Here is a 24,533-nt window from a genome sequence, read left to right as displayed (position 1 = left end):
TTAAAAGAATATTGATTCATTTGGGCGCCTTTTATTTGACTTTCATTATCTGAAAATCTCTTTAAAAATAGCAAACATAACTAACCACATAAAACATTTAGCATGATACAAAGCAGTGTACACATTAAAGAGCTAGAAGCCAAAGACTCAGCTGTGCCACAACAAGGCAACCACAGAAACTGGCTCAAAGACACCTCTGTCAGGGGCCACAGATACTTAACCACCCCCGACAACACTGAAGGTGTGAGTTTGTCAGTTGTATATCCACACAAGGCCCATCAAGGGCAGCAGCTCTTTGTATGGGTAAACCCTAATTACAGTTTGGACCATCATGAAAAGGCTTCCGCTCTGACATCAAATACAAAGTCACTGGAGTACAAAGGCTTTCATTTTCCCCTTTGTTTCAGATGCCAGCACAGCGAGAGCAGTGTGAGGCCGAGGAGGAAACGGCGGAGAGATAACGGGATTTAGAAAGCGCTGGCAGAAAAAAAGAATTGGACGAAGACAATAGCGGAGACAAAAATGGCGTAGCGAGACAAGGAGACAGACAAGAATGAACAAAAAATGGAAACTTGATAAGAATGATGGATGTAGGGTGGACGGGTGGTGGAGTGTGCACACGTATCTGAGGAGCGTAGCGTAAATGTGAGCAAGTTTGGTGGACCAGACAAAGAAGACCAAAATAATAAAACACAGAAACTTATTTCACATAGTTTATGAGTGAGTTGTGTCATTTTCCACCAAAGTGACGTATCAGAAGTGTGTGCATGTGTGTGTCAGGGGGGACTTTTCCTAATTGTTTTCCTTTCTCTGTCACTTACTGTTAACAATGGTCTATTCTGTATTGCACTGGACAGGAGGCCAGCTCACCCACACCCATGTCTGAACACGTTCCATGTGCGGGTGTGTACGGGCATGCATGTGTGTGTGGGGGATATTTTTAAGACGGTTATTTTGATGAGTGGGGATGGTATGTTATGGTGATAACAGTTTATTCTTATACGTGTATGTGTGCGACAAAGAAATCTGCCACGTCTGTTCCTGTTTGTCAGTAGATTGGACAGACAGTTCCTGTGGAGGTGAGGATGTGTGTGAGTTTATTTAGAGAAATGTCAGCGTGTTTACGGTACATTTCCGCTTCTGCCTTTGTACTTGGACTCCAAATTTGCCGCTGTTTTGACTCTAGCAGTGGACATTTAGAGGATGAGAGAATTATGACGGATGTCTGTCTCATTGTTGAGCTTTGCTTGATATTTTTCTTGTCCTTTTAAAGAAAAATTGAAAGCCAAATATGCATATGTGGTAAATACATTAAATGATTGCAGTTATTACATACGTCTGGCCTGTGACTCACTGGGAACCTATCAAGGGTATACCTGCCTCTTGCCCTAAGACAGCTGGGATAGGCTCCAATGTTGCCCACTCCAATATTTGAATAAAAAAATGCACAATATATACTTTCCTAAAACGTGACAGCCATTGACTTGCATAGAAATAAATGGTTTTGGTAAAATAGGCTAATTTTGCAGTTATTAATCGATTAACCATAACTATCATATCAAGTTATCTAGAAAGTTATTCGGCCAAACATTCATCAGGTAACCATCAGCAGTACTCAGAGGTCTACTCTGCATGTTTGGCCCCTGACACCCTGGAGTTGATGGATATTTTTGTCGGCACATTGACCAGATCTTTGCCTTTCTGTATTTTATGTTTTCTACCATTAGGTTGGATTTGACAGAAATGCTGTCTTTCATTTATTCATTTTTCTTGTTGTATTACATGTTAAATCAGGGATTTAATATCCTGTAAGCAGCCTTTGTATGTTTATTTTCTTCAGAAAAGCAAATTTGTTTGTAGGAAGTAATTTGGAAATATGGTCAAAATACAACAACAATCACAGCCTGCTTATCTTTGATAAGACTGAAAATTCCCTTCATACCATGAATGAACTGAGTCACTGGATTCAGATTAATTTGTGACATTTTGTTGAGAACATCAAGAAGATAGCTTTCATCCATCTATTAATCTATCCATCCTAATTTATTCACTGCTTATCCAACCACATGTTTGTGGTGGTGTTAAAGCCTATCATGAGCCGAGAGATGGCGTGGATGGTGGATCTGTATTTCTGAAGATCTGATGTGAAATATCTATCCGACAATGATAAAGAAACTTTCCAAAGATCCACACCAGACTTCAGTTAGCATCATTTATAAGATTCAATTCTATTCAATGCAATTCAACTGTAATATAAAGGCCTCATAATAATAGAGAGAAAACCTCAACAATCAGACGACCCCCTTTGAGCAAGCACTTGGCGAAGGAAAAAAGTGGGAAGGAAAAACTCCCTTTTAACTCATTCACTGCCATTGACATCTATAGCCGTCAATTGCAGTGAATGAGTCAATGGGTTTAACTCATTCACTGCCAATGGCTGGCAGTGAATGAGTTAAGAGGAAGAAACCTCCAGGAGATCCAGGTTTAGGGAGCAATCTCCTGTGACCAGTTGGGGATGATGGAAGGGAAACAAAGTGAAAGACTTCCTGTGGAAGGGACAAGAGATTATATATAATAGCCAATGATTACATGGCGTATAAACACATAGACAAGTGTTGAAGAAGAAAGAAAGATTCCCTGCCATCTAGGCCTATTGCAGTGTCACTAAGGGAGGATTCAGGGTCACCTGATCCAGCCCCAACTATGTGCTTTATAAAAAAAAAAGGTTTAAAGCCCAACCTTAAAGGCAGAGAGGCTGTCAGTCTACTAAATTCAAACTAAGAATTTGTTCCACACAAAAGGGGGCTGAAAGCGTGGCTCTGCCTCCGACTCCAGAGATGGGCCGAGGTCCACCTCTCATTGTGTTTTCATGCAAATCTGCCCATAACTAACAAACTAATCACAAATAAGGACAGATCTTAATAATAACCCTAAAACAAAGGCTGCCAACAATCAAATGTTATTACATGGTTGTTATTTGAAAGTAACAACTTTATCTAGTGCGTTTAGGTCCTCCTGACCTCTGCCTTTACAGATGGAGGAAAAGAGCAATAGAAAGAAGAGATGATGAGTTTGTTTTGAACGCACTTTTTCATGAATTTTAGATTCGATTTTGCCACGTTTGGGTTTTTTTTAAAAATAATTTCATTCCCCATCAGTTGATGTTTGATTAATCACATCTTCACTGTCGCACTCACTCAAACACACACACACACACGAAATAAACAATTTGCCCAGCTTACTGTAAAACAGATTTATTACTTAAATCTCTGGCACAGCCTCTTTTGTCTGTTGCTGTCATGTGCATCATAAGTCTCTGTTGCCCCCTCAGTCTCAACCCCCCCGCCTGTCAACCCATCACTTTTTTTCTGTCTTGTTTTATTTCTCACCTTCCAACCTGTCTCAGCCTCGTCCTAACTTCCCTCCACCCACTTTCATATCTCAAAGAGACACAGATTTAAAGTTCATGCAGAAAACAGAAACACACCCTCTGACACTGACACAAGTACACACACACACGCACGCACCATCCTCACACCAACATCTCAGGCCAAGTTCTTGACAACAGACTCCGAGCAGTCTCTGCCTCCTCCAAAGCTTCATAATTGACCTTCTGTGTGTGTCTAGCCATCTGTGTGACTCCAGTCGCCCCGTTTGAACATTTTCGCCTTGAGTACTGCTCACTGGGCTGTCTCTGCTTATTTTCTTTGCCCCTTCTTTCTCCTTCACTGTCTGCCTATCCCCTCAAACTCTGCAGCTCTAAGTGGAAATGGCAGTATTGATCAATTTCTCCATAAAAACTCCTCCTCCTTCGCCTCCTCCTCTCTTGTCTGATGGAAAATGTACTGCAGTGTGGTACAGATTTATCCAGTCATGCTCCTGTTCTGACTGCAATGTGGTAACCACGGGGCATATTTTTCACCTCGGCTTTGTGTCTACAGCTCATTAGGAAAGCACAAATATTTAAATGGAGAAGACAAGTTTACAGGCAGTAATGAAGCATGCAGGAGTCAGTGCACTGTCATGATGTGTTCCAGCTCCCAGAGAAAGCAGTGTGGAAAGCGGTAAATGGTAATTGTGTTTTCTTTGCTTAGAATCTAATCTGCAGGATGCTGCTAATGGTAGTGATCAGGGTGCTCCTGATGCTGACCGCCGTGATCACGATGATGATGATGATAATTACTTTGATGAAGAGGATACTGGCTCTGCAGCACTGTCATCTGACCTCTGAAATGAGCGGAACAAGAGCGCCCCTCTGTGGCAAAGATTGGACATTTTTAAGCTGATAAAACAAATTCACATACGGGTGTCCTCATGCTTTTTTTTTTTTTTTTTTACTTTTTCTTATTAGGAACAGTAAACCGTATAAAATCTTGCATTTCTTTCATTTTTTTTGAAAGGGTATTTCTTTAAAAGTCACTTTGAAATTACCTTTAAAGATCAACTTTAATTAAATCGAACTGGTGTTAAACTAAAAGGTTTTATTTTCATTTTTAAACAGTCTGATCATGTACAGTTACGATGGTCTGGCCTAAGTTCTGACTTTTACACCTGCAGCATCAGTTTAATCCGCTTCACATTTTTTTAGGCAGTAAAACAGCGCCCTCTAGTGTCATGGACGCATTCCCACAAATTTGAGCCATGCTAATGATTTACGGTTAAGGTTTCATCATGATTATTTGGGTTGAATGGAAGACTGTAAGTAGGAGGAAAAACTGTAAGTATTGATTTTACAAGAGTGTGAATTGCTGTGCAATTCAATGTACTGATGCTTTTTATTCCTGATCCCTGTACTGCAAACAAAAACATTAAATAACATCTGAATCACGTGGCTGAGTGGATATTGATTACGTTTAGGTCTTAAAGCAGCAAAGCAGAGGCACACTGGGCCAATTATCAGCTTTCTGAAAAAGCTGTGTGATTTACACTAAAGACTCTTAGGGTTTAAGTTTAGTGTTAGATCACTAAACATGACCTCGCATATGTGTGTGTGAGAGAGAGGCAATGTGCTCATAGTCTGGATATCAAAATGTAGAAACAAGGAGAAATTAGATATAAACTTTAACATTCATTCATCTCCTTACCTGTTTCTGTCTGGCTCGTTGTTACCAGTCATAGTCACTCATTACTTTTTCTTACCACCAGAAGAAGACAGCAGAACCCTTTGAGTGAGCAATTAATAGGACCAATTACATTTAGTGCTGCCTGCTGACTGTGCAGTAACTTCTAATTTGCATTCAGCAAAAGCCAAAAAGTTGGGTTCTCGGTGCCTGGACTTTCTCGTTGATGGAAGTCTACATGGAAGTACACATGAGGATCCACATCAGTTCATGGTGCGGTGATTTAGGGTGTGCAGAGCTTGTCTAAGAGCTTTAACAGCTTTCCCCTATTGTCCAGATTTCCAAGTACTGAAATGAAAGAAGGAAACAAACCTCCTTCATTTTTTGCATAACTAAGAGCACAATTTTTGTGATCCTTATTTGCCCATGTCTTTTTTTCACAATAGATAGACCTCATTGTACTCAGACCTAAAGGTACATTCAACTTATGTATAAGACTAGTATTGGAACACACATGTAAGTTTAACTTGATCCTAGACCCACACTATGAGTAAATGCCTGCAGCTGGCCTTGCTAAAAGTTACTACATTGTGTAACGTGAGATCATTTTGTGTGCCAATCAGCGTTACTATGCAAGAATACACCCACACGATGCAAGGCTGCACATTCTGCATACACAAAATGACTTTTATACAACTCTACATTTTTAAGTAATAACAAGAATTGTGACTCTTTGAAAGCATGTGCACACTGTCAGATCACGGGTATCTGTTAGGTAGGCTTTGGTTTCGATTTGTTACCTTGTGAAAAAAATTTGCGAAAACCCTCTTCAACATAAATGAATGCCGTTGTCATGGTCACTCATGCCTCAGTTGCAGTCCTGACTTCTCCACCTCTACCTCTCCCCTTGTCATTTCAAACATGAATAGCAAAATGAAATATGCTTGGTATTTGTGAACAATTTGAATAATTTTGCATGAATGCAAAGCTCAAAATATAGCTAATTTTAGCAGCTATATAACATTCTGTCATCATTTAAATAAATGTCTTTTTCATTAAAATGTTCTTCCAAAAGCAATTGAGTTGGTAGAATGATACAATTTTTTAAAAAGCGATCTCAAACAGAACAGCTGCAGGAGGAGTGCTAACTCATTGCATAACTAACCCTTGTGCTGGGCACCAAAAGTAAATGGAAAACAGGTTTTTTCCCCCACTACAAGAAGATTATATTACTGGTGTTGCCAAATACGAGAATACCAGACAAGAGAGAAAGTAAAAGGAAGGTCACAAAGGTAAAGAAGAAGGAAACGGTGGTGTTGGAGCTCATGAAACTTTGTGGGAAAATTAACACCTTTCACCAACCACACGTTGTTAAATTTAGACAAAGGCCCGTATATTGGCCTGTTTTCTCTGGGCACTCAGGAAGGTGAACAGCCACCCCCTAATTTTATTCTCTGACATGAATCCCAATGTCTGCACTGCATCCTGACAGTTACGTCATGTGGCTGTTTTCAAAGAGCCCACTCTCTTAGTTGCATGTTCATAATCCAGCTTATGGCCAAGTGGAGCGCCGTTACATTTGCTATGCACAGTGGGAGAAATTTGTTAGTTTGTAAGTACCCAAGAGGGACACAGATTAATATCAATCAATCAATTACAGAAACTCCTGATCTCAAGTCTGTGCACACCTGTACACAGAATCAGACCTTTCCGTCACGATAGAGAAGGTCAAAGAGAAGAAAAGTGAGGAAAGAGAGGAAAGTGCCGGGGTCAAATGAAACCAAAATCGAGCTTTTTGGTATCAACTTGACCTACCGTGTATGGAAGAAGAGAAATGCTGAGGATGACCCAAAGAAAACCATCTCCACAGTCAAGAATGTAGGTGGAAAGATTATACTTTGAGATGTTGTCGTGCTAAGGATACAGGACAACTTCACCGCATTGAGAGGGCAATGAACCGGTCATGTCCCATAAAATCTTGGACCAGAACCTTCTTCCATCGACCAGAATACTGAAGATGGATGGATCGGGATGGATCTTCTAGCATGACAGTGACCCAAAACATACCACAAAGACAACAATGGAGAGGCTAAAGAAGAAGCACTAAGCATTAAGTTGATGGAAGGGCCTAGCCAGTCTCCAGACCACAGTCCTGTAGAAAATCTGTGGAGGGTGCTGAAGGTTTGAGTTACCAAGCAGCATTCAAAAAACCTAAAGGATTTGGTGAATTTCTATTAAAAGGAGTTGGCCAACATCCCTCCTCAGATGTGTGCAAACCTGATGATGAACATTAATATACGTGTTAAGCTGTGCTTGCCAACAGATGTTTCTCCACCAATTGTTAAGTCATGTTTTGCTTGGGAGTCAAATAAATACCATGAAAATCAATTAAAAACTTTTATGCAAAGTGTTTTTTTTTTTCCAAATTTTTCTTTTTTAATATTCTGTTAAAATTAAACTACAATAAAAAAAAATAGTTTTTTGAACAAACTTACAAATTTAGCTGGAGATCAAATATTTATTATCCCCATTCTTTGAACTTTCCCCATATTCTGTCTTATGCCTTGTTTTTGTCTTGTTATTGTAGCCCACTGTCATTTCTGCCTTCTGCACTGCCAAAATCTCGACATTTGTAGTGTTGATGTAAGTATGCTTTTCCAATGACCTTTTCTGTAACATTTCCTCCTTTCACATCAAAATTTCAGCCAAAAAGTCATCTGGTAAGAAGTTTCTGATGTTTCTCTGTGGGGTTTTTAATTCTTAATATTTGCTTCAATTGATAACTATGTTTTAGGCAGCAGGATTTACAAAGGGGTATATATGAAATAAAGAAATGAAATATTTTGCAGGAATTGTAATGCCTCTGAGTTACTGTACCTACGTTATGTTCTATGTTATCATTGATCAACTCCTTTGGTCACTTAAAATATCCTGATAGAACTGTGATATTGAATCTGTTGCAATTTCTCCTGCACAATCTCTCTTGAAACAGACTTTTTTAGCATCAATGAGAGTTTTTACCTTGATAAATAAAGGACAGCCCCTATGAAAGTCCCAGTGTCACAGATTAACTGCAGCATCTACGCTGTGATATAAGTGGTTTTTGCATCAAAATGACTTGATGCCATTCGTGGGAGATATGTTTCACATAAGGCTCATTTAGAATCTTTTAAATACCGATGATCATTTTTTGGCAAATACAGGAAATCGCTTTTTGCACGCCAGCAGTCAAAGTAGATTAAATGAACATTCTACCACTATTACTAAACAAACTAATGGCACATAATAATTAGCAAGTTATATCCAGTGCTCATTAGAAAAGGTTAGTAAGCTAACTTATTCACCAATATTTGAAATTTTTCACTACATAATAAAGCAGTGAAGATAGTAAACATCACGCTGTACAATACTGTAAGTAAAGTCTGTCTCAAGGCTTCACTGCAAAATGAGATGAGTGGTTGGCAAATATGTTGAGTCTAAAAGCCAGACTTTACACTTTCATCGTTTCATGAAGGTGTTTCTCTTTTTCTGGTTGGATCACCACAGTTATTATTCTTAATTCCTAATTTAAAAAAAGCCTGGATTAGCAAAATACAAAGATAATCCTGCTATGTCTGACGAGAGCCAAGAAAGCATGTCCTTGCTGAACTTGCCTTGTAGTTTCTCCTCAGGTCTAATATCCATGCTCGAATTCATTTTTGCCTTTTAGCTTAGCATTTAAACATATTCTTTATTTCTCCTGCTTCTATTCAAACTGTTATGAATGAAATATTACAGAACATTTTACATTCTGAGTTTCATTTAAAATTAGACTTTTGGGTCATTTTTATAGGCAAAAACTCAATTGAATTCACTTCTATTCAATCAGATCCCTTACCTTTCAGTGATGGTAGATAATAATAAGCTGATTTAATTTTGGTGAAAATCAGGTCAAGGTCACACCACATTTGAAAATTAATTACTTAATTTTTTTCTAAATCATCTTCACCCTTGACAGTGTACCAGGTCTTGGGGTTCATGAATACTTAGGATGGCTAAGCATTTGTCCTTGACCTTCATTGTTAACACACAAGGTCAAAGTTAACCTTGAAAGAAAATGTCAAGAAACCATATCGAGTAATATATCAAATGAAAGGTCATGGAGAGAGCTGGTTCCCATACAAACAATGCTGACATCAGCATAAAACAAAGTTTTACAATAGCCGGGGGGACTTGTGCTCTCTGAGTGCTCTTATAATGTACGCGAAGGTTTTCAGCCTTTTATTCCCTGCCTTTCTGCCTTAGCCCCCTTGGATTTGTTTGACTCCTGTCCCTGAACAGGCTGTGACTGTACAGTACAACCAGGTACAGATTCAGCTACCCTATACATCCACTGAAGATGTGACTCAATTAACCTCCTACACTGAGGAAGTCTATATTTAGTACAAGAGAACATTCAGCAGCTTGAGCCATGGCAGTCCCGCTGGTGTCGTCCAAACTGAGGTCTCAGGTTGTTCCATTAATCAGTAATTTTAGCTGCTCACCTGTGGCCAGACCACTGAACAGCCCAGGTCTTCTGTCTTCCAGGATAGCTGCCTTCTCCCCATTTTTCCTCCAGCTCTCCATTTGAGGGAATCTCATTGCTCACTGTCAAACCACATTGCGTCAGGGTGAAGACATTTTATGTGTCACAATGTTAATCTCTTGTTTCAATTTGACAAGGCTTCAATAAATAAATATTAAACCTTGAGCATCAGTGCAGCTCATCACCTTTCAGCCGATGTCCACATGTCCACCCTATCTGCTGAGAAACCTTGTTGTGTTTCTGTACACCTCACCACATGAACCCCACATTGCATTGACTGTTTATGGCTAATTTGCAGGCTGACAGGCCCAAAAGACATTAATTACGAGCTTAATTAGATGTACCACAGACTAGCATGACATTATAAAAGAGAGCTGATAATTAAATTCTAGGCTAAGGTTGGATGGAGATCATATTACTTAGCTGCTGTCACCCACTTTCTGGCAAAACTACATTATGATATGCTGTGACAGGGTACGCCCTTTCTGTCGTACAAACAAAAGGCTCACGTTGACATAAAGAGATCTTGAATGTAAATGTTTTTCAACTGGTAGTGGAGCTCCCCAGCTAGCGCTTTTAGTCTGAAAAGACTCAACTGTGAAAGTTTCACTCAAACAAGAAAGTCTTTTCTACTTCAGAGAAAATAACAACTCTGATCGGCTCGATTGTCTGTCCTTGGACAAGCTCTTTCTCCACACCCACCCACTCTGTGTCAAGTTGCCCAGGATGAGAGCAGCAGCCGAAGCTGAAGACCACAGTGGCATCAGAGGGCTTGTCACTTTAACACTTAAAACACTAAAAACATGGCACTGACTGAAAGTAGTCACCAAGGATGCAGTGCAAAGGGTTTTTGCTCCTGACGCTATTGCTCCCTTTTGAATTGTGTTACTCAGTAGTAACAAGTTTATTTCAGTTCAGCTTTGTCAAGGTCAAATTGTTCTTCTAAGTCACTGAAAAGGAGGTAAACGTTCTATCACTTTAGAAATGAAAAAACAGATTTTTGTAGCAGAGGAGCCGATGGCGCGATATGGCAGCCTTGCTTCTGTCAGTCTGCCCCAGGGCAGCTGTGGCTACAACTGTAGCTGCCTCCACCAGTGTGTGAATGTGAGAGTGAATAAATAGTGGAATTGTAAAGCGCTTTGAGGGCCCCGAAAAGCGCTATATAAATGCAATCCATTATAATCCAAAAAGAGCCTGATGCACACAGCACAAAACAAACAAACAGATAAACTTCAATATCAACGACATGTTCTGTACTTTGATTTCAACTCAAAAAACCCCAAAAACATTCAAGAGATTTTTTTTTTCAAGAGGGTTTGCTCGTGTCTCTCTCAGTTTGTTTTGCATGGTCAGTTTTAAATGCTTTCAGCACAGTAACATTAATAGAAGCACACACATCTTCTTTTCTTTGCACACAACTCATCAACATAAGAGAGTGAATTAGAGCCCTATGCATTTATATCAGAGCTTTGCAGGTCAGTGTACTGTGCCTCAGTGGAACATATCCTCACAAAAACACCCATTAACACTTGAACAGTCACCATTTACACTTCCATGTGTCCAGAGATCACAACTGTATTTTTGGATAGAGAGTTAACAGCATTTTAGAAGTAAAAAAAATAACAAGACCTAGTTTTCTATAGTAGTATATAAAAAAATAATCCATTCATCGACCCATTTTCTAATAGTTATGCTGGTCCTGGGTGTGAGAGCAGCAGTCCTAAGCATCTCTGCTTAGGAGTATCCATCCATTAGCCCAACCTCAGATTTAGGGGGTGCAGTGTGATTTTCAACCTGGCTGTGGAACAGTGGACAAAGTCAAGTGGTTAAAATGTGATAAATAAAATAGTAATAAAGGAGTATAAAACTGAAAAGGCAGTTTTAAAAAAGAGTAGATATATAAATAAAATAAATCAAAAGTGAAAATGGCCAAAAAAGGAGTGGTAGAGCACATTTACTGTGCACTTGCCCAAACTATGAGGCAACTAAGATCTGATTAAAAGCATTGAGAATTGGTATGTCTGAGTTTTTCAGTCAGGAGGGCACCCTGAGGAAAGTTCTTGAGACCATGACATCAGTGACCTGGAAGCAAAATACATGGTTAAAAGATCGGCCATATATTGTGAAACTGATCAATGAAGGCCTTAAAAATAAGCAATAACATTTTAAAATCAATTTTAAATTCCACAGGCAGCCAGTATAGCTATAACACGAATGATATACTGTCTTTAGTGTTGGGGTCTTACTCAAAAAGAACAGCGCATTATGCATTATTCATTACTTTGTTTAGAAGTAATGTAGTATGTTATTTAATTACGTGCCAGAGAAAGTAATTCATTACACTTCATAAAGTGACAAAGTTAAAAACCAGCCCAAAGAAAGTTCAAAGCGACCACCACAGTGATTCTCTGTAGAAATGCAAACAGGTACCAACCCTCATAACCACCTTTTTTAAACTTCTCTTGAAGTTTGGGGTCTAGCTAAGGTCAGCAAACACTCAGTTTTCTTATCACTTTGAGTTCCTGACCAGCTTAGTTTAGCATAATGTCACAAATGCTTCCAAAGAGCTGAAGTTAGCAGTATTACATGTTAAGCCTTTTATACACAAAACTGCCCATATGGAAAAGAAATAGTAAAAACATACATGATTTACTCATGAAAGTGGCCACTTTCTCATTACTTTCATATATTTTGTTAGTAAGTATCCAAAACATACAAGTTTCATTATATAATTTTTCAAGGTATCTTATATGTGTTTTCACTCTTGTATGCTTTTCATACAAGTTTCATACAAGACAGATACGAACTTTATAAGATTTATATATATCTTTTCCATATGGGTGCCTTGATTTTGCGATGATTTTCGATTGGTAAAAGGGGCCCTTCACAGCATCACTGATTTGTTTGTTAAAAGTAAACAAACTATCCACAAAAACCCAAAGATTTTTAACTGCAGTTTGGATGTATGTGGTTAAAGGGCCAAGTGCCTCAATGGGGAGATTTTTAAGTGCAGGCAGCCAAATAAAATCACTTCCATTTTGCTATTATTTAGTTCAAAGAAATATATGTAATCCAGAATTTCAGATCATTCAGTCAAAGAGTTTCTGAGTCATTGTCAGAAGTCTGCCTGTGTTACAGGTAGATAGCTCTCAGTGTCATTCACATATCAGTGATAGTGAACAAAGCAGTGGGTTATCATACATAATGGAAATAAAAGAGGACCTAATTGAATCCTTTAGGGATGCCACAGTTAATGTAAGCTGAGGATGACAAACAGTGTCTTATATGGACAGCTTCTATATTTCAGACATGAAGAACAGGTGCAAAACTAGACCCAGCAGTCCAACTTTATGCTCTATAGCAGCGGTCCCCAACCTTTTTTGCGCCATGGACCGGTTTATGCCCGACAATATTTTCACGGACCAGCCTTTAAGGTGTAGCGGATAAATACAACAAAATAAAACTAGTACCGAAAAAAAGAAGATTTATTCATAACACACATGAAAAGACCCAGGAAACCCGAGTTAATGATAAAAATGATAACAAAATAATGCTGAAAACTGATAGAAACCCTGAATTTCACACCTGACCCTCAACTCTCGCGGCCTGGTATCAAACGACTCACGGACCGGTACCGGTCCGAGGCCCGGGGGTTGGGGACCGCTGCTCTATAGGACAAAACCAGGAACTGTTCAGAAATTTTGGAGTGGTAAGGTAATTTGGGGTGTATCACTAATAAGGACATTAGACTCAAGGTTATCTTTCTTTAGGAGCGGCTGCGTGACCGTATTTATAACACATGAAGAAATGACTCCATTTGCTAAACAGTGATTATAGACAGAAGACCTGGGGAACACAAAGTTGTTATGGACTGAATTGTTTAGCTGCAACCAAAGGGGCTCTCAGACAGTCTTGTTCCAGCTCTTCTGGCCACACTGAGCAGCAGCCTGATATGAGAATTAGAATCTAGTCCATTGTTATTAGAAGGAAGCAGTGCACTCGGCATTTGGGATCATTTTCTCCACAAGGAGTTTAAGTGTATTGTGGTGCTGTTCATGGGTGATGGAAAAGTGAAGTGGGAGACTGATAGACAGATTGCTAGAACATTTGCAGCAATGTTGTAAAGCTCTGTTAAAAAGCCATGTTGTTACCCTTACTGTACCAATGGTCACAAGCAGAAATGAGCTTCCTCCAAAGAATGTCTAGGCTCAGCCTTAGAGGTAGGATGAGGAACTTGGTCATCTGAGCGAGCCTCACAGGAGACTTGCTGTTTCTCCACACTGAAAGATGGTTATGTCCCACATCCAGCTTGAGAGTCTTGCCTCTCCACAAGAAGGCAACTGAGGAGATCTGGTAAGGAGGATTTATCGCCCTGAAAAATCTTTTCTAAGTATTAAAAAAGAAGAGAAAATCAAATTTACTATCATAGAATTGAACTGCACGCATGTTTCCCTATAAATTGATTATTTTCCTAATGATGCTAATGAGTTTCTTGCAGAAAAACAAACAAAGAAACTAAATAACAATGTATACTACTGAATAGTTAAAAGGGTGTTTATGCTTAAATATGGGAAAGTGTCAGTGGCCTCCAGTGTGATAAGCAACTTTTAAAGATGAATAATTTCAACAGTGCCTGAAAGAGGTTGTTAAAAAGAATATGATGGGAATAACTTTGCATTCAAGATGAGGTAAAAGTGCCTCTGCCAGCAAAGGCAATATCTGGATTTCCTGAGGCGAGTATGAATGAAATGCAGACACATGAGCGAAATATGAATGCTGGGTGTGAATGAAATAAAGCCGTTGTGCCTTTTGAAGAAAACATAAACAAAAGTGAAAACCTGAAATCCTCCTTCATTACCACATAAAGGTGCAGCTAAAACTTCAAAATAAAGAGTTTTGATTTTAAAGTTTTAAATGCAGTGAATAGCCAAGTCTTTGCAAAGATTCAGAACATGGATACATGTTATGAAACATGCATGTAGACCAGGGGTAGGCAACGCCAGGCCTCGAGTGCCGGTGTCCTGCAGGTTTTAGATCGCACCCTGTGTCAACACACCTGAATCAAATGATTTGTTCATTACCAGCCCCCTGGAAAACTTCAAGACATGTTGAGGAGGTAATTTAGCCATTTCAATCAGCTGTGTTTGATCAAGGACACATCTAAAACCTGCAGGACACCGGCACTCAAGGCCTGGAGTTGCCTACCCCTGATGTAGACAAAATAATCAGAAAGACAGCATGTCTTGGGTTTGAATGCAGATGACTGTGTGCGTAATCTTCATGAAGATTTAATCATATAGATTTAATAAGAACACAATAAGGAACACAATGTTTTTCTAAAAAATGTTATTTAAACTCTAGTTAAAGATGAGGAGAAGCTTTTGGGTTTCACAAGATTAAAAGTCTGAGTAACAGTATTGATCCGTAACCCTGGGGGCAGATATGTTTGGGATTTGTATTAAACTCAATATAAATTTAAAGTTATTTCAACAGCTTTCAAACTTTTGCCCACAGCTTTCTCCTAAAGGTTGATAACCTTTACTACTGAGGGGGAAAAATCCCTGTGGAACTTTATAATGAATCCATTGCTATTTAGTACTTTGCATTACAATAACACAAAGTTTTTGTTGCAATTTTGAAATTAGCTCAAAACAAGCTCAGGTCCTCTGCCAGAGGCCTGTGAGTTTGAGGGTTCTTCTTAGCTGTTCCTGGAGTCCTCTCTACCTGGAATCTTCAGGTTTTGGGGTTATAGCTCCTAATTCTCCTATTACCAGTGTAAACAAATTTGAAATTTATCTTCTACATGTGCTCCAGTTGTTCCTTCAGCCCCTGGTCTTTCTCTCCGTGCTCCTCCTTCCCTATGTTGCCGTCCACTGAGATCGACACATCTATCACGCCTGCAGTCTTCTGCGCTTGTCAACTACCACTATGTCTGGTTGGTTGAACAACAAATGTCTGGAACTTGAAGTCCCAGAGGATCATAGCTCCGTTATTTCCAACCACCTTTCATGCTTGAAAATAACGACTTATTGTTATCGATGTACAGGAGGCGGCTCATAGTCTCACCACTCCTCAATTCATATATGCTCTTAGTAATAAGCTGCCTTAGGTGGTTAAGCCCCATACAGAATAGTAGTGTGGACACCTTGGTATATTCTGCACTTGGTAATTTGCGTAATTTATTTGGCGTTGTCCTCCATTGTTGTCTTCCACAGAACCATTGAGTTTCTCATGAATGTTATTAATGTGCTGGTGGTCTTCTACAGTGCCAAGCACTCAAGTGTTGTAGGCAGTGTCGGGAAGGTTACTTTTAAAATGTGTTCCACTACAGATTACAGAATACATGCTCCAAAATGTATTTTGTAACGTATTCCATTACGTTACTCAATGAGAGTAACGTATTCTGAATACTTTGGATTACTTAATATATTATCATGCTTTTTTACAACTACATGAATGTACTATTGCTGTGTGATTTATTACTATTACTGAAGGTCCGCGGCTCCGAACCGTAGTAAAGGGACCTCTGAGCTAATACCTCGGGTTCGTGTCGGGCTCGTAGCCAGAAAACTAGCTTTACTTTGTTGTCTAGGGTCAACTTTGCTAGCGAGAGCCAGAGAGAGGCGTTGAAAGGCTGCTCCAAACGAACTTATTGTTTCGAGGAAAACACGAACACAGGTACAGTCGAGTCTTAATAGCTTACTTACAACTGGGCTACATGCCCATCAGGCTACATCTCTTTAGGTGCGATGCCTGTAACACTCTGCCTATTGCCTTCATATTAAATAATTTTTTGAACAATAATTTTTAAAAATATTGTCACATCATTATGCGGGCCAAGTAGAGGTGACATGGGCCGCGAGATTGAGACACAGGCATTAGAGCCTCTTAATGCGTGTTTTGTTCCGGCGTGGAATTACAAAAAATAGAGAGGGCAGCCTAACATATGAAACAGGAAACTGCTGTGTAATCCATTTATTTCAACAAAGTAACTGTATTCTGAATACCACCTTTTTAAACGGTAACTGTAACAGAATACAGTTACTCATATTTTGTATTTTAAATACCAGTGTTACTGCCCAACACTGGTTGTAGGCTTTCTTGTAGTGCAGGCGGTTTCTCTGGTCGTAAGAGTCCTGGTGTGCTGCTTTATCAGCCAGGAGCTTGAGTTTGGCCTTTGGTGTTTCCAAAACATTTATTGGCAGTGGTCATGTACTGAACCCACTTAGCTTTGCTACTATGATGGCTGACCAAGCGTCCATGGAGTGCTGTTGCGTCTTTAGCCATTAAGCTTGGCTCACGTTGGGTCCTGTTGCTGTCCAGCTCTTGATTCTGTCGACATACTGATGGATGAACAACAACAACACCCTACTTTCTAGCATTAAAAAAAAAGCTTGAGGAAATGCCCTGCCCTAATTCCCATCACTGCTGGGACTTCATTCTGCTGTGATGGGGGACCAGAGTCTAATTGTCAAATAACAGAACTGAATTCTGTATATTAACAACTCCTGTTCAATTCCTTCTAATCTCTCCTTACTGAACTACTAACTAGACTGTAAAACTCTGTCAGAGAGCACATCTAACGGTTGAAAAGCCTCTAGGCAAGCAGAAAAAAATTTAAGCACGCAAAATGTAAATATGGTATTAAGTTATTTTATTAAGTAAAATGACTGGAACATTTATTGAAACAGACTCAGAATGAATGTAAATGGCAAACTACACAGAGTTCAAATCAGCAACTATACACTTGGTTAAATTCATTTTCTGATATGACACAACTAAATATTTTATATTTATTTTTCTTCTCTTCAACTTCTCTCAAGCCTCTGTATTGTAAACAGAAAGGTCAGAGGTCGTGGTCACATGCAGTTCCCATGGAAACTGATTAATAGGTCTCTTGACTTTGTCCTGTTGACGTCTGCCCTCCTTGATCATCAGCTGGACATCCTCATCGTCCAGGATACGAATAAGGTCACCATCAGGGTCGCGGTAGTTCAGGGCAATATCATCCACCTTGAAAACATTCCTGGAAGAGACGAGAAAACACTTCAATAATTAGTGTGTTTTTTTAGAGTATAAAAAATATTAAGCATATTCTACAGAAATAGAAAAACTATTTGTGGGTGATGTTAGTTCTTGTTGGCAGAAATTCTGAGAGATCAGCGAGTGAGATTGTCTCAAAGCCAGTTAATTGCCTGGCTCATAACCTGTTATACATTCAACTGGCAAATCTCATAAGGGCCATCCTATTCAAGCTGCAGCTGCACCCTGTATTGTCATCACTCATCTGCAAGCTACTTTGCAACCCACTACCACCCTAGCTCCTCCCAGCTATACTCCATATTCCAAGTATATGGATGGAAGTGTGAAAAAATCCCAGAACAGAGCCATATCACCAAATATAAATGACTGCATTTGGACTAACAACCACATTTTGTTATGATTCAGTGTTATCAGTGTTTGTGTTTTATGTGTGTGACTCCTCCCACCAGAGGATGGCTGTGGGTTTTTCCTTTTCTCTCTTAGGGGGTGGACACCTGGGAGTGGCTGCTGAGTTGGGTGGAGTTTGTTCCTGTCCTAGGATTGGATAATTGGATGATCACCCCCCAGTAATTAACCACCAGATGACAGCCCCTGGCCCCTCTCTCCTAGCCTCCACCATCCTCCAACAGAGCCTGTGTTTTTGATTCGTTGTTTTACTTAGAGTGTTTTTGCAAACTGATTCGCAAGTTTAACCTCATTTGTGTGTCTGGCGTTAGAGCCTTGATCTTGTAAATCGTTGTAAATAGATTTGTATATATTGTATATATTGTTCCCTGCAGCAGCCTGGTAGGTGTGAGAAGCCATTTTTGCTGACTCAGTTTTCTCCTGGTTTTCTTTTAGAATGTTGGGTAAGTGAACTGTCTTTTGGTTGGATTTCTTTTGTATAGGGAAGCATAGGGACCTTTTTAGGGAGTTTTGTTTATTATTTTGGCATTGCTCACTGCTGAAGGTACTATTGTTGCTCTTTCTTGGGTGGTGCATGAGTGGGGGCCAATTTCTTGCTGTGTTCAATGCACACCTAGATTTAGAATGTAACAGAATAAAACAGTCTTGAGATACCTTAGGAGGCCCATTTTCTGAGCTTCCTTGTTGTACAGCGCTGGCATCTGTCTTTTCTTTTCCTACTTCCCGTCTTCTCGTATGTAACCAACACCCTTTCCTCCATATCCTTATTCTCCCCCTCCCTTTTATCAGTGCTATGCCATATTAAAACTCAAGACCAGGGTCTCATCCATCCTACTCCAGGGCACAATAGGCCTGAACACAGAAAAACAATAATGAGCAGATAAGCGGCGGAAATGAACTGATTATGAATGGGGAGGGCTAATAATCATAGCGTTCACATATCTAAATTACCAGATAATGAGAAATAGAGGGAGAGGGAGAATGAAAGAGAAAAAGACAGATAGCGTAATGAGCACATGCATCCGGTGATGTTGCTGTGGGAAAGATAGCAAGAGGGGGGACTTGGAGGTCCCACAGGAACTAATTTGATGAGTGATGAGGATTGGCAACAGGCATTTTGCAGGTTTGCAGTGCACAATGACTAAATATGTTCCCCCTCAGGGCAGGTCGGTGAATTAATAGATTCATACCCATCGCTGTTTGTTGTGGAATTTCATTTTAACTCACAAAAAATGAAATGCTGAAAGCGTGCTCACAAAGGTCAGCAATTAGCATAGTTCATCAGTACATGCTGGAAGAAACATCAGATATGGAAATCTGCTCAATTTTGTGTGGACAAAAGCTTAGATTTGTAATGTAAATTGCAATCTTTTAACATCTAATTGCTCATGTAGACATAACCAAAACAAGTGGTGTTTTTCTTAATTCAGAAAAGAATTTGGAAGAATATTTGATATAAGAATATTTATGTGAATGCATGTACAGTATGGTTCATGTTTCTGTGCAGAGAGAGTTTACTGAAACTGTTTATGAATAAAAGCAGTCCAGAATTTTAATGGAATAAAAAGCAATTGGATCTGGGATCACATTCATACAATCTTTAGCAAACATCATGAAAACATTTAATAAACTGCAACATATAAAATATGACTATGTGAGAGAGAACCAGAAGTAATTTGCTGTTAGATCCTAATCAATCATTTTCTAATGTCTGTCATAGTTAATGAAGTCCGTGCTGTTGTGCCACATGTGTAAAGGAGTGCAATCCTCCTGCTGTGGATGGTTTCTGTTGCAATTTCTTGCCGCTGGTATGCAATAAACTCAGAAGAAAAACAGAATCAGATTATAGTCATTGATGCTGAATCCCTTTAATTTCATCTTTCACAATTTTCACTGGAGTAATAGTAAAGCTGAATTAAATTTCCCAGTTCAATTCAATTTTATATATGTGTGTGTGTGTGTGTGTGTGTGTGTGTGTGTGTGTGTGTGTGTGTGTGTGTGTGTGTGTTGTGTGTCTGTGTGTGTGTGTGTGTGTGTGTGTTACATTGTAAAGTAAAGCTCCTAAAAATCTGTTTAGACTTTTCTCTAACAATCAGATCTTGTTAGAGATCCTTGGCCAGCACTTGGTGATACTGGGGAAGAAGAACTCCCTTTTAACAGGAAGAGACGTCCACCAGAACCAAACTTAGCTTCTGTAATATTCCAGACCAACATGAATATAAATATATAGACATATTTAGGAGTTATAAGATGCGCACATGATGCACCAATAGACCAGTAAGACCTCAGTGCAAATGTAAACAGCTGAAAACAGCATGAATGTCTCCTTTAACAGTATTCACAAGCTTTAACCAAGTAAATCATTATCACATTTTAGAAGGTGTGGTAATTTGCTTACATGTGTGAAGTCGCTCACAGTAATTTCTCCCTCAGCGCCGATGCTAATCTTTCCCATATAGGTGTAAATGCAATAAGGGTGTGGCTTTTTTATAACCTAAAATCCAGCACTACTACAAGACTGAGAGCAGATGACTGAGGAACTGAGGATAGTTTTACCTCATGCGAGACAGCAGGTCCTTGTATGATGGCTGGATGCTGAGGTCCTCTTGTACACACACATCTCTGTTAAAGAAGGAACACACAATTCTCTGATTAAAGCATTTAGAAAACTGAAGGCCTAAAAATCAATATACACAATGCTAATAGGAGAGATTCACTTTTACATTATGTCGCCTGCAACAATAAATTCAACAAATTCACAGTAACAAATTCAATCCAAGGTTTTTTGTTGGATTTTGTTACATCTGAAATCTGACTGAAGGGGATTCAAATCCCTCCACAAAGCTGAAGTGAGAAATGCAATATTCATTTTCTTTTAACTTCAAGAACAAATGTGCAGGATTTAAGGGATGTAATTGTACAAATAGAAGATAGTGCTATATATTAGTGTACGATCACCTGTAATGACTAACTGTAATGTTTTCATTACCTGATGGCTGAGGCTAACATTTGATGTTAGTCATCTGAAGCCATTAAAGCCTCAAAGTATAAAATTAAAGGGGACCTATTAATGTTTTTAATTTTTTTTTTCCAGGATTATACTCAAGCAGCTTTGCATGATTCACAGTTTGAAATAATCCTTATTTATCTTATCCTGGGCCTCGGTGTATCCCTCAGTTCATCCACTGTCTGAAACAAGCTGCTTATCTACCTTTAAGCCAATATTCTTGTGATTCATTTGAACCGTAATTTGCATATATCTGTGGTGATCATATGAAGGATCTCTTCTCACTGGCATGATACTGTTTCAAGAGTAACATATAAATAAACAATGCGTTTAAAACCTGAAATCTAATCGCACACGATATCGTCTTAGCTCACTAAAGTCAGACAGACCTGGTGTCGACTCCAGAGGGGGTGAGCAGGAAGCAGCGGAGACAGCTGTATGTGTGGCCTCCACTTTCACCTTCAGAGTCACTCTCAGGGAGGGGTTTAATAATCTTCACAAAGGTTTCTGGGAAGATACCGGTCTGATTGTTTACTGTACCCTGAAGGAGAAAAAAAAAGAAGAAGAGGAAGAAGCGCATAAAGAAGAGGAAGCAAATGATCAAAAGATGAGCGAACAAATGAATTATGTCTCAGAGGATGGAGTGATAGGGGACTGATGATTAGACAAGGTGATGATTTAAAGGAGAGAAAGAGAAGAAAGCAGCATGGAAGTGCATCTGGAGAGACGTTTTCCCGACTAATTAGCGTGTTCATAATATGCTGCTGCACTAAACACAATCATACAGCCTTTTTACTACACCCCTGGTGTCTCACTGTGTTACTCTGCAGAAACACATACAGAAGCTGTTTCAAAAAGCATCCAGCACTTTCACACATTTATTGTAGAACAAGGAAGCAGTATTATGTGAAAAAAAAGCCTTTCATTGTAACGCGCCGAAATCACAACTTTGGATCAAGTACAATGATGATAACACCCAGTCTGTCCTGAAAAGTTGTATATTCAAACCTCTTTAGTCAGCTGACTTGTATGTTATCTAATGGGTGTGAATTTAATAAAAATGGAGCATTTGTAGTATCTTGTGTTGCAACTTTAAAGCAATTGATAAAAGTTAAGTTAAAAAAAATTAGGATCTGAAGACAGCACATCCAGATAATCATTTTGTTTCTATCACAACTTCACGTGCTTCTGAGGTCTGTGGAAAAGTCTAGAGAGCTTGAAAGAGGTTGTAGTTGTACAACTTTGCTGCTTGATCGTTGTGGTTCATCCTGCAGCCTGCACCTGGATTACCAAATCATTACTTTGGAGGAGGCTGTAAAATGTTATGCCCTGGCTTCATTTCAGGAAATTACATAATAATCAACGAACATTTATGGGCAGAACATTTTTTCACTTGATAATCTTATTGCAAGTTAATGTGCTTAAATAGTTGAGCTTAGTCTTTCTTAAATTGTAGTAACAGTACTCTAAGGACTATGAAGTACTACAAGAGGTACTTTTACTTTATTGTGACCTTTTGAAGTCTTTATTGAAAAAAATGACAGAACTGGTTGGTTAGTTGGTTAGCAGGAATAAGGTTAAAAAACATGGACAAAAAGTCACTGATATGCAATCATGTGAAAAGAAAGTTCACACAGACGTTGTTTGGCACTTTGCTGCAGTCAGATGTGTGTTTACTCAATGTGAAGAAGGAAAAACATCATGTCTTTAGGCAGGAACTTATGGGACCCATCAGTCTGAGAAGAATTACTGTATGAGGCCATTTACAAATTATTTGAAGTTTATAAATCCACAGGGAGAAAGATCTTTCACAAATTAAAAATATTCAGGACAGCTGCCAATCTTCCCAAGGGTGGACAACCCCCAAAGATTTGCTCTTTTTTTTTTTTAGCTAAAAATATTCTTCAATTTTGAGGGATTCTTGGCTCTTCAATACATTGAAAGTGGTAAGATTAATCAAAAAAATCTGATTACCACTAATTGGATTACAAACCCATCTAAGCTGATATTGGCCCTAGAATAGATCATGTTGAAACAAACCTGGATCCTGCTTTGTGTCATTTTCTACAGACTCTGTAGACGTGCTCTCTGTTGTAAGTCACTCGATAGAAGTCACTGGTCACTGCAGTCATGGGCTGAGTATGTTCTACTACCAGTGTACTTCCAGTTCTCCTTAAAGTCAAAGCTGACGACCAGTCCAAGCCTGCAGGCTTCTTTCTCTGCATCAACACTTCACAGCTGCTCGCTTCTATCACTCTCCTTTCAGTTGGCCGCTGAGCAGCACTGTCGCAGCAGCTAGTGATGAAGTCTGTTTCTCATTGGCAGCTTTGCAGCCGCTGGATTTGTCGGTTTCCAAAACTGTGGTTTCACTCTGGTGTGTTTGAAATGTTTACCTTGACGCACCAGTATGCCAGTTGGATTTGTCACGTTTTCCACCCACATCCACTCTGTCCACTGACTAACTCTACGCACTCAGTCAACTTTTCACAAGTTGTAAGTGTTGCATTAACCTCACCCCCCATCAAAAAAAACAAAAAACAAAAGACATACTACTAGTGTGGATAACAGCGTTGCCAAAAAAGAACAAAGCCTCAGCATTTTGCAGTGTTGCATAAGGACAAATAGATTATGTTTTCTGTTACTTTTTTTCGATCTCTTTAGAAAGCCGGGGGCAGGTTAAGTTCATCCTCCTCCTCCTCTGTGGTGATTCTCTTCCCTCTCCCATCAGGGCAGCTTCCACCTCCTTTCTCTCTCCCACTCACCCAGCGTCGTTCTCACATCTCGACACCTCACACAGTTTTATCAAGCATGTTTCTTTACCTTTTTTTTAAGTACTCACAAAGTGAGTGATGAAGAAGAATTACTATGACATCTATTTGCCAGCAGCCATATTCCAGCTTTGCATTTTTTTAAAAAAATGCAGAGTATTAGATAAAAATATCCACTTGTGCACGACTCATACATACAAACAGTGAAAACTAGAGCAGAGCTTCTCCAATCACACCAGGGAAGGCACTCTGTGGTCACCGTAGTAGGCTGATTCTGAGTAGGATGTTGTCAATCTTTTTTTTAAATGATTGTTTTCATTATAGTTTAACTGACTGGACTACTCGACTCTGATTTGCCACAGAGTTGGCTCTTTATCCTCTGCAGTTAAAAAAAGGCCTAGTGAAAACATTTTAAAAATATGTAAAAGACAAATAAATCAAACCAAATCAAAAGATTATTGTAAAGCAGCAGGTCCGTTGCTCATAGTTGTTATTCTAGATCTCAGATTGGGCTGAACTCTTTGTGGATACTAGTGGATACATATTACAAACCTGGCACATCATTTCTTTATCATTTCAGATTTCGACATACTCACACCAAATAATAAAGGAATAAATAAATCGACAAATAGACAGATGTGCATGTCTTTCAATCATGACAGTCTGCAAACATGGACACTGTCATG

The 24,533-nt window shown here is 39.2% G+C and overlaps 1 protein-coding gene across 1 annotated transcript; it reads right to left on the bottom strand.

The window, feature by feature from the left end:
- Positions 1-17,247: 17,247 nt before the first annotated feature.
- LOC121815642 (neutrophil cytosol factor 4-like) lies at positions 17,248-24,525 on the bottom strand. Its single transcript, XM_042227394.1, has 3 exons — positions 21,469-24,525; positions 20,629-20,694; positions 17,248-17,650 (listed from the first exon to the last, which is right to left on the bottom strand). The coding sequence occupies exons 1-3, from the start codon at positions 21,657-21,659 to the stop codon at positions 17,443-17,445; spliced, it is 465 nt and encodes a 154-aa protein (XP_042083328.1). The 5' UTR covers positions 21,660-24,525; the 3' UTR covers positions 17,248-17,442.
- Positions 24,526-24,533: the final 8 nt, after the last annotated feature.

Source organism: Haplochromis burtoni, unplaced genomic scaffold, assembly GCF_018398535.1.
Source record: "Haplochromis burtoni strain Fernald_Lab_line unplaced genomic scaffold, NCSU_Asbu1 Contig_258, whole genome shotgun sequence".
NCBI classification, from domain to species: domain Eukaryota; kingdom Metazoa; phylum Chordata; class Actinopteri; order Cichliformes; family Cichlidae; genus Haplochromis; species Haplochromis burtoni.
Note: the sequence above shows the minus strand (reverse complement) of the source record. Positions and strands in the feature narration are given on the sequence as shown.

Excerpts from the sequence above, each read along its gene's own strand:
- LOC121815642 (XM_042227394.1), bottom strand. The coding sequence starts at position 21,659 with ATGCGCTTCTTCCTCTTCTTCTTTTTTTTTCTCCTTCAGGGTACAGTA. Across the intron at positions 20,695-21,468 it reads CCCTCTGGAGTCGACACCAG|AGATGTGTGTGTACAAGAGG; the intron begins GTCTGTCTGACT and ends CTTCTTTAACAG. Across the intron at positions 17,651-20,628 it reads GACCTGCTGTCTCGCATGAG|GAATGTTTTCAAGGTGGATG; the intron begins GTAAAACTATCC and ends CGTCTCTTCCAG.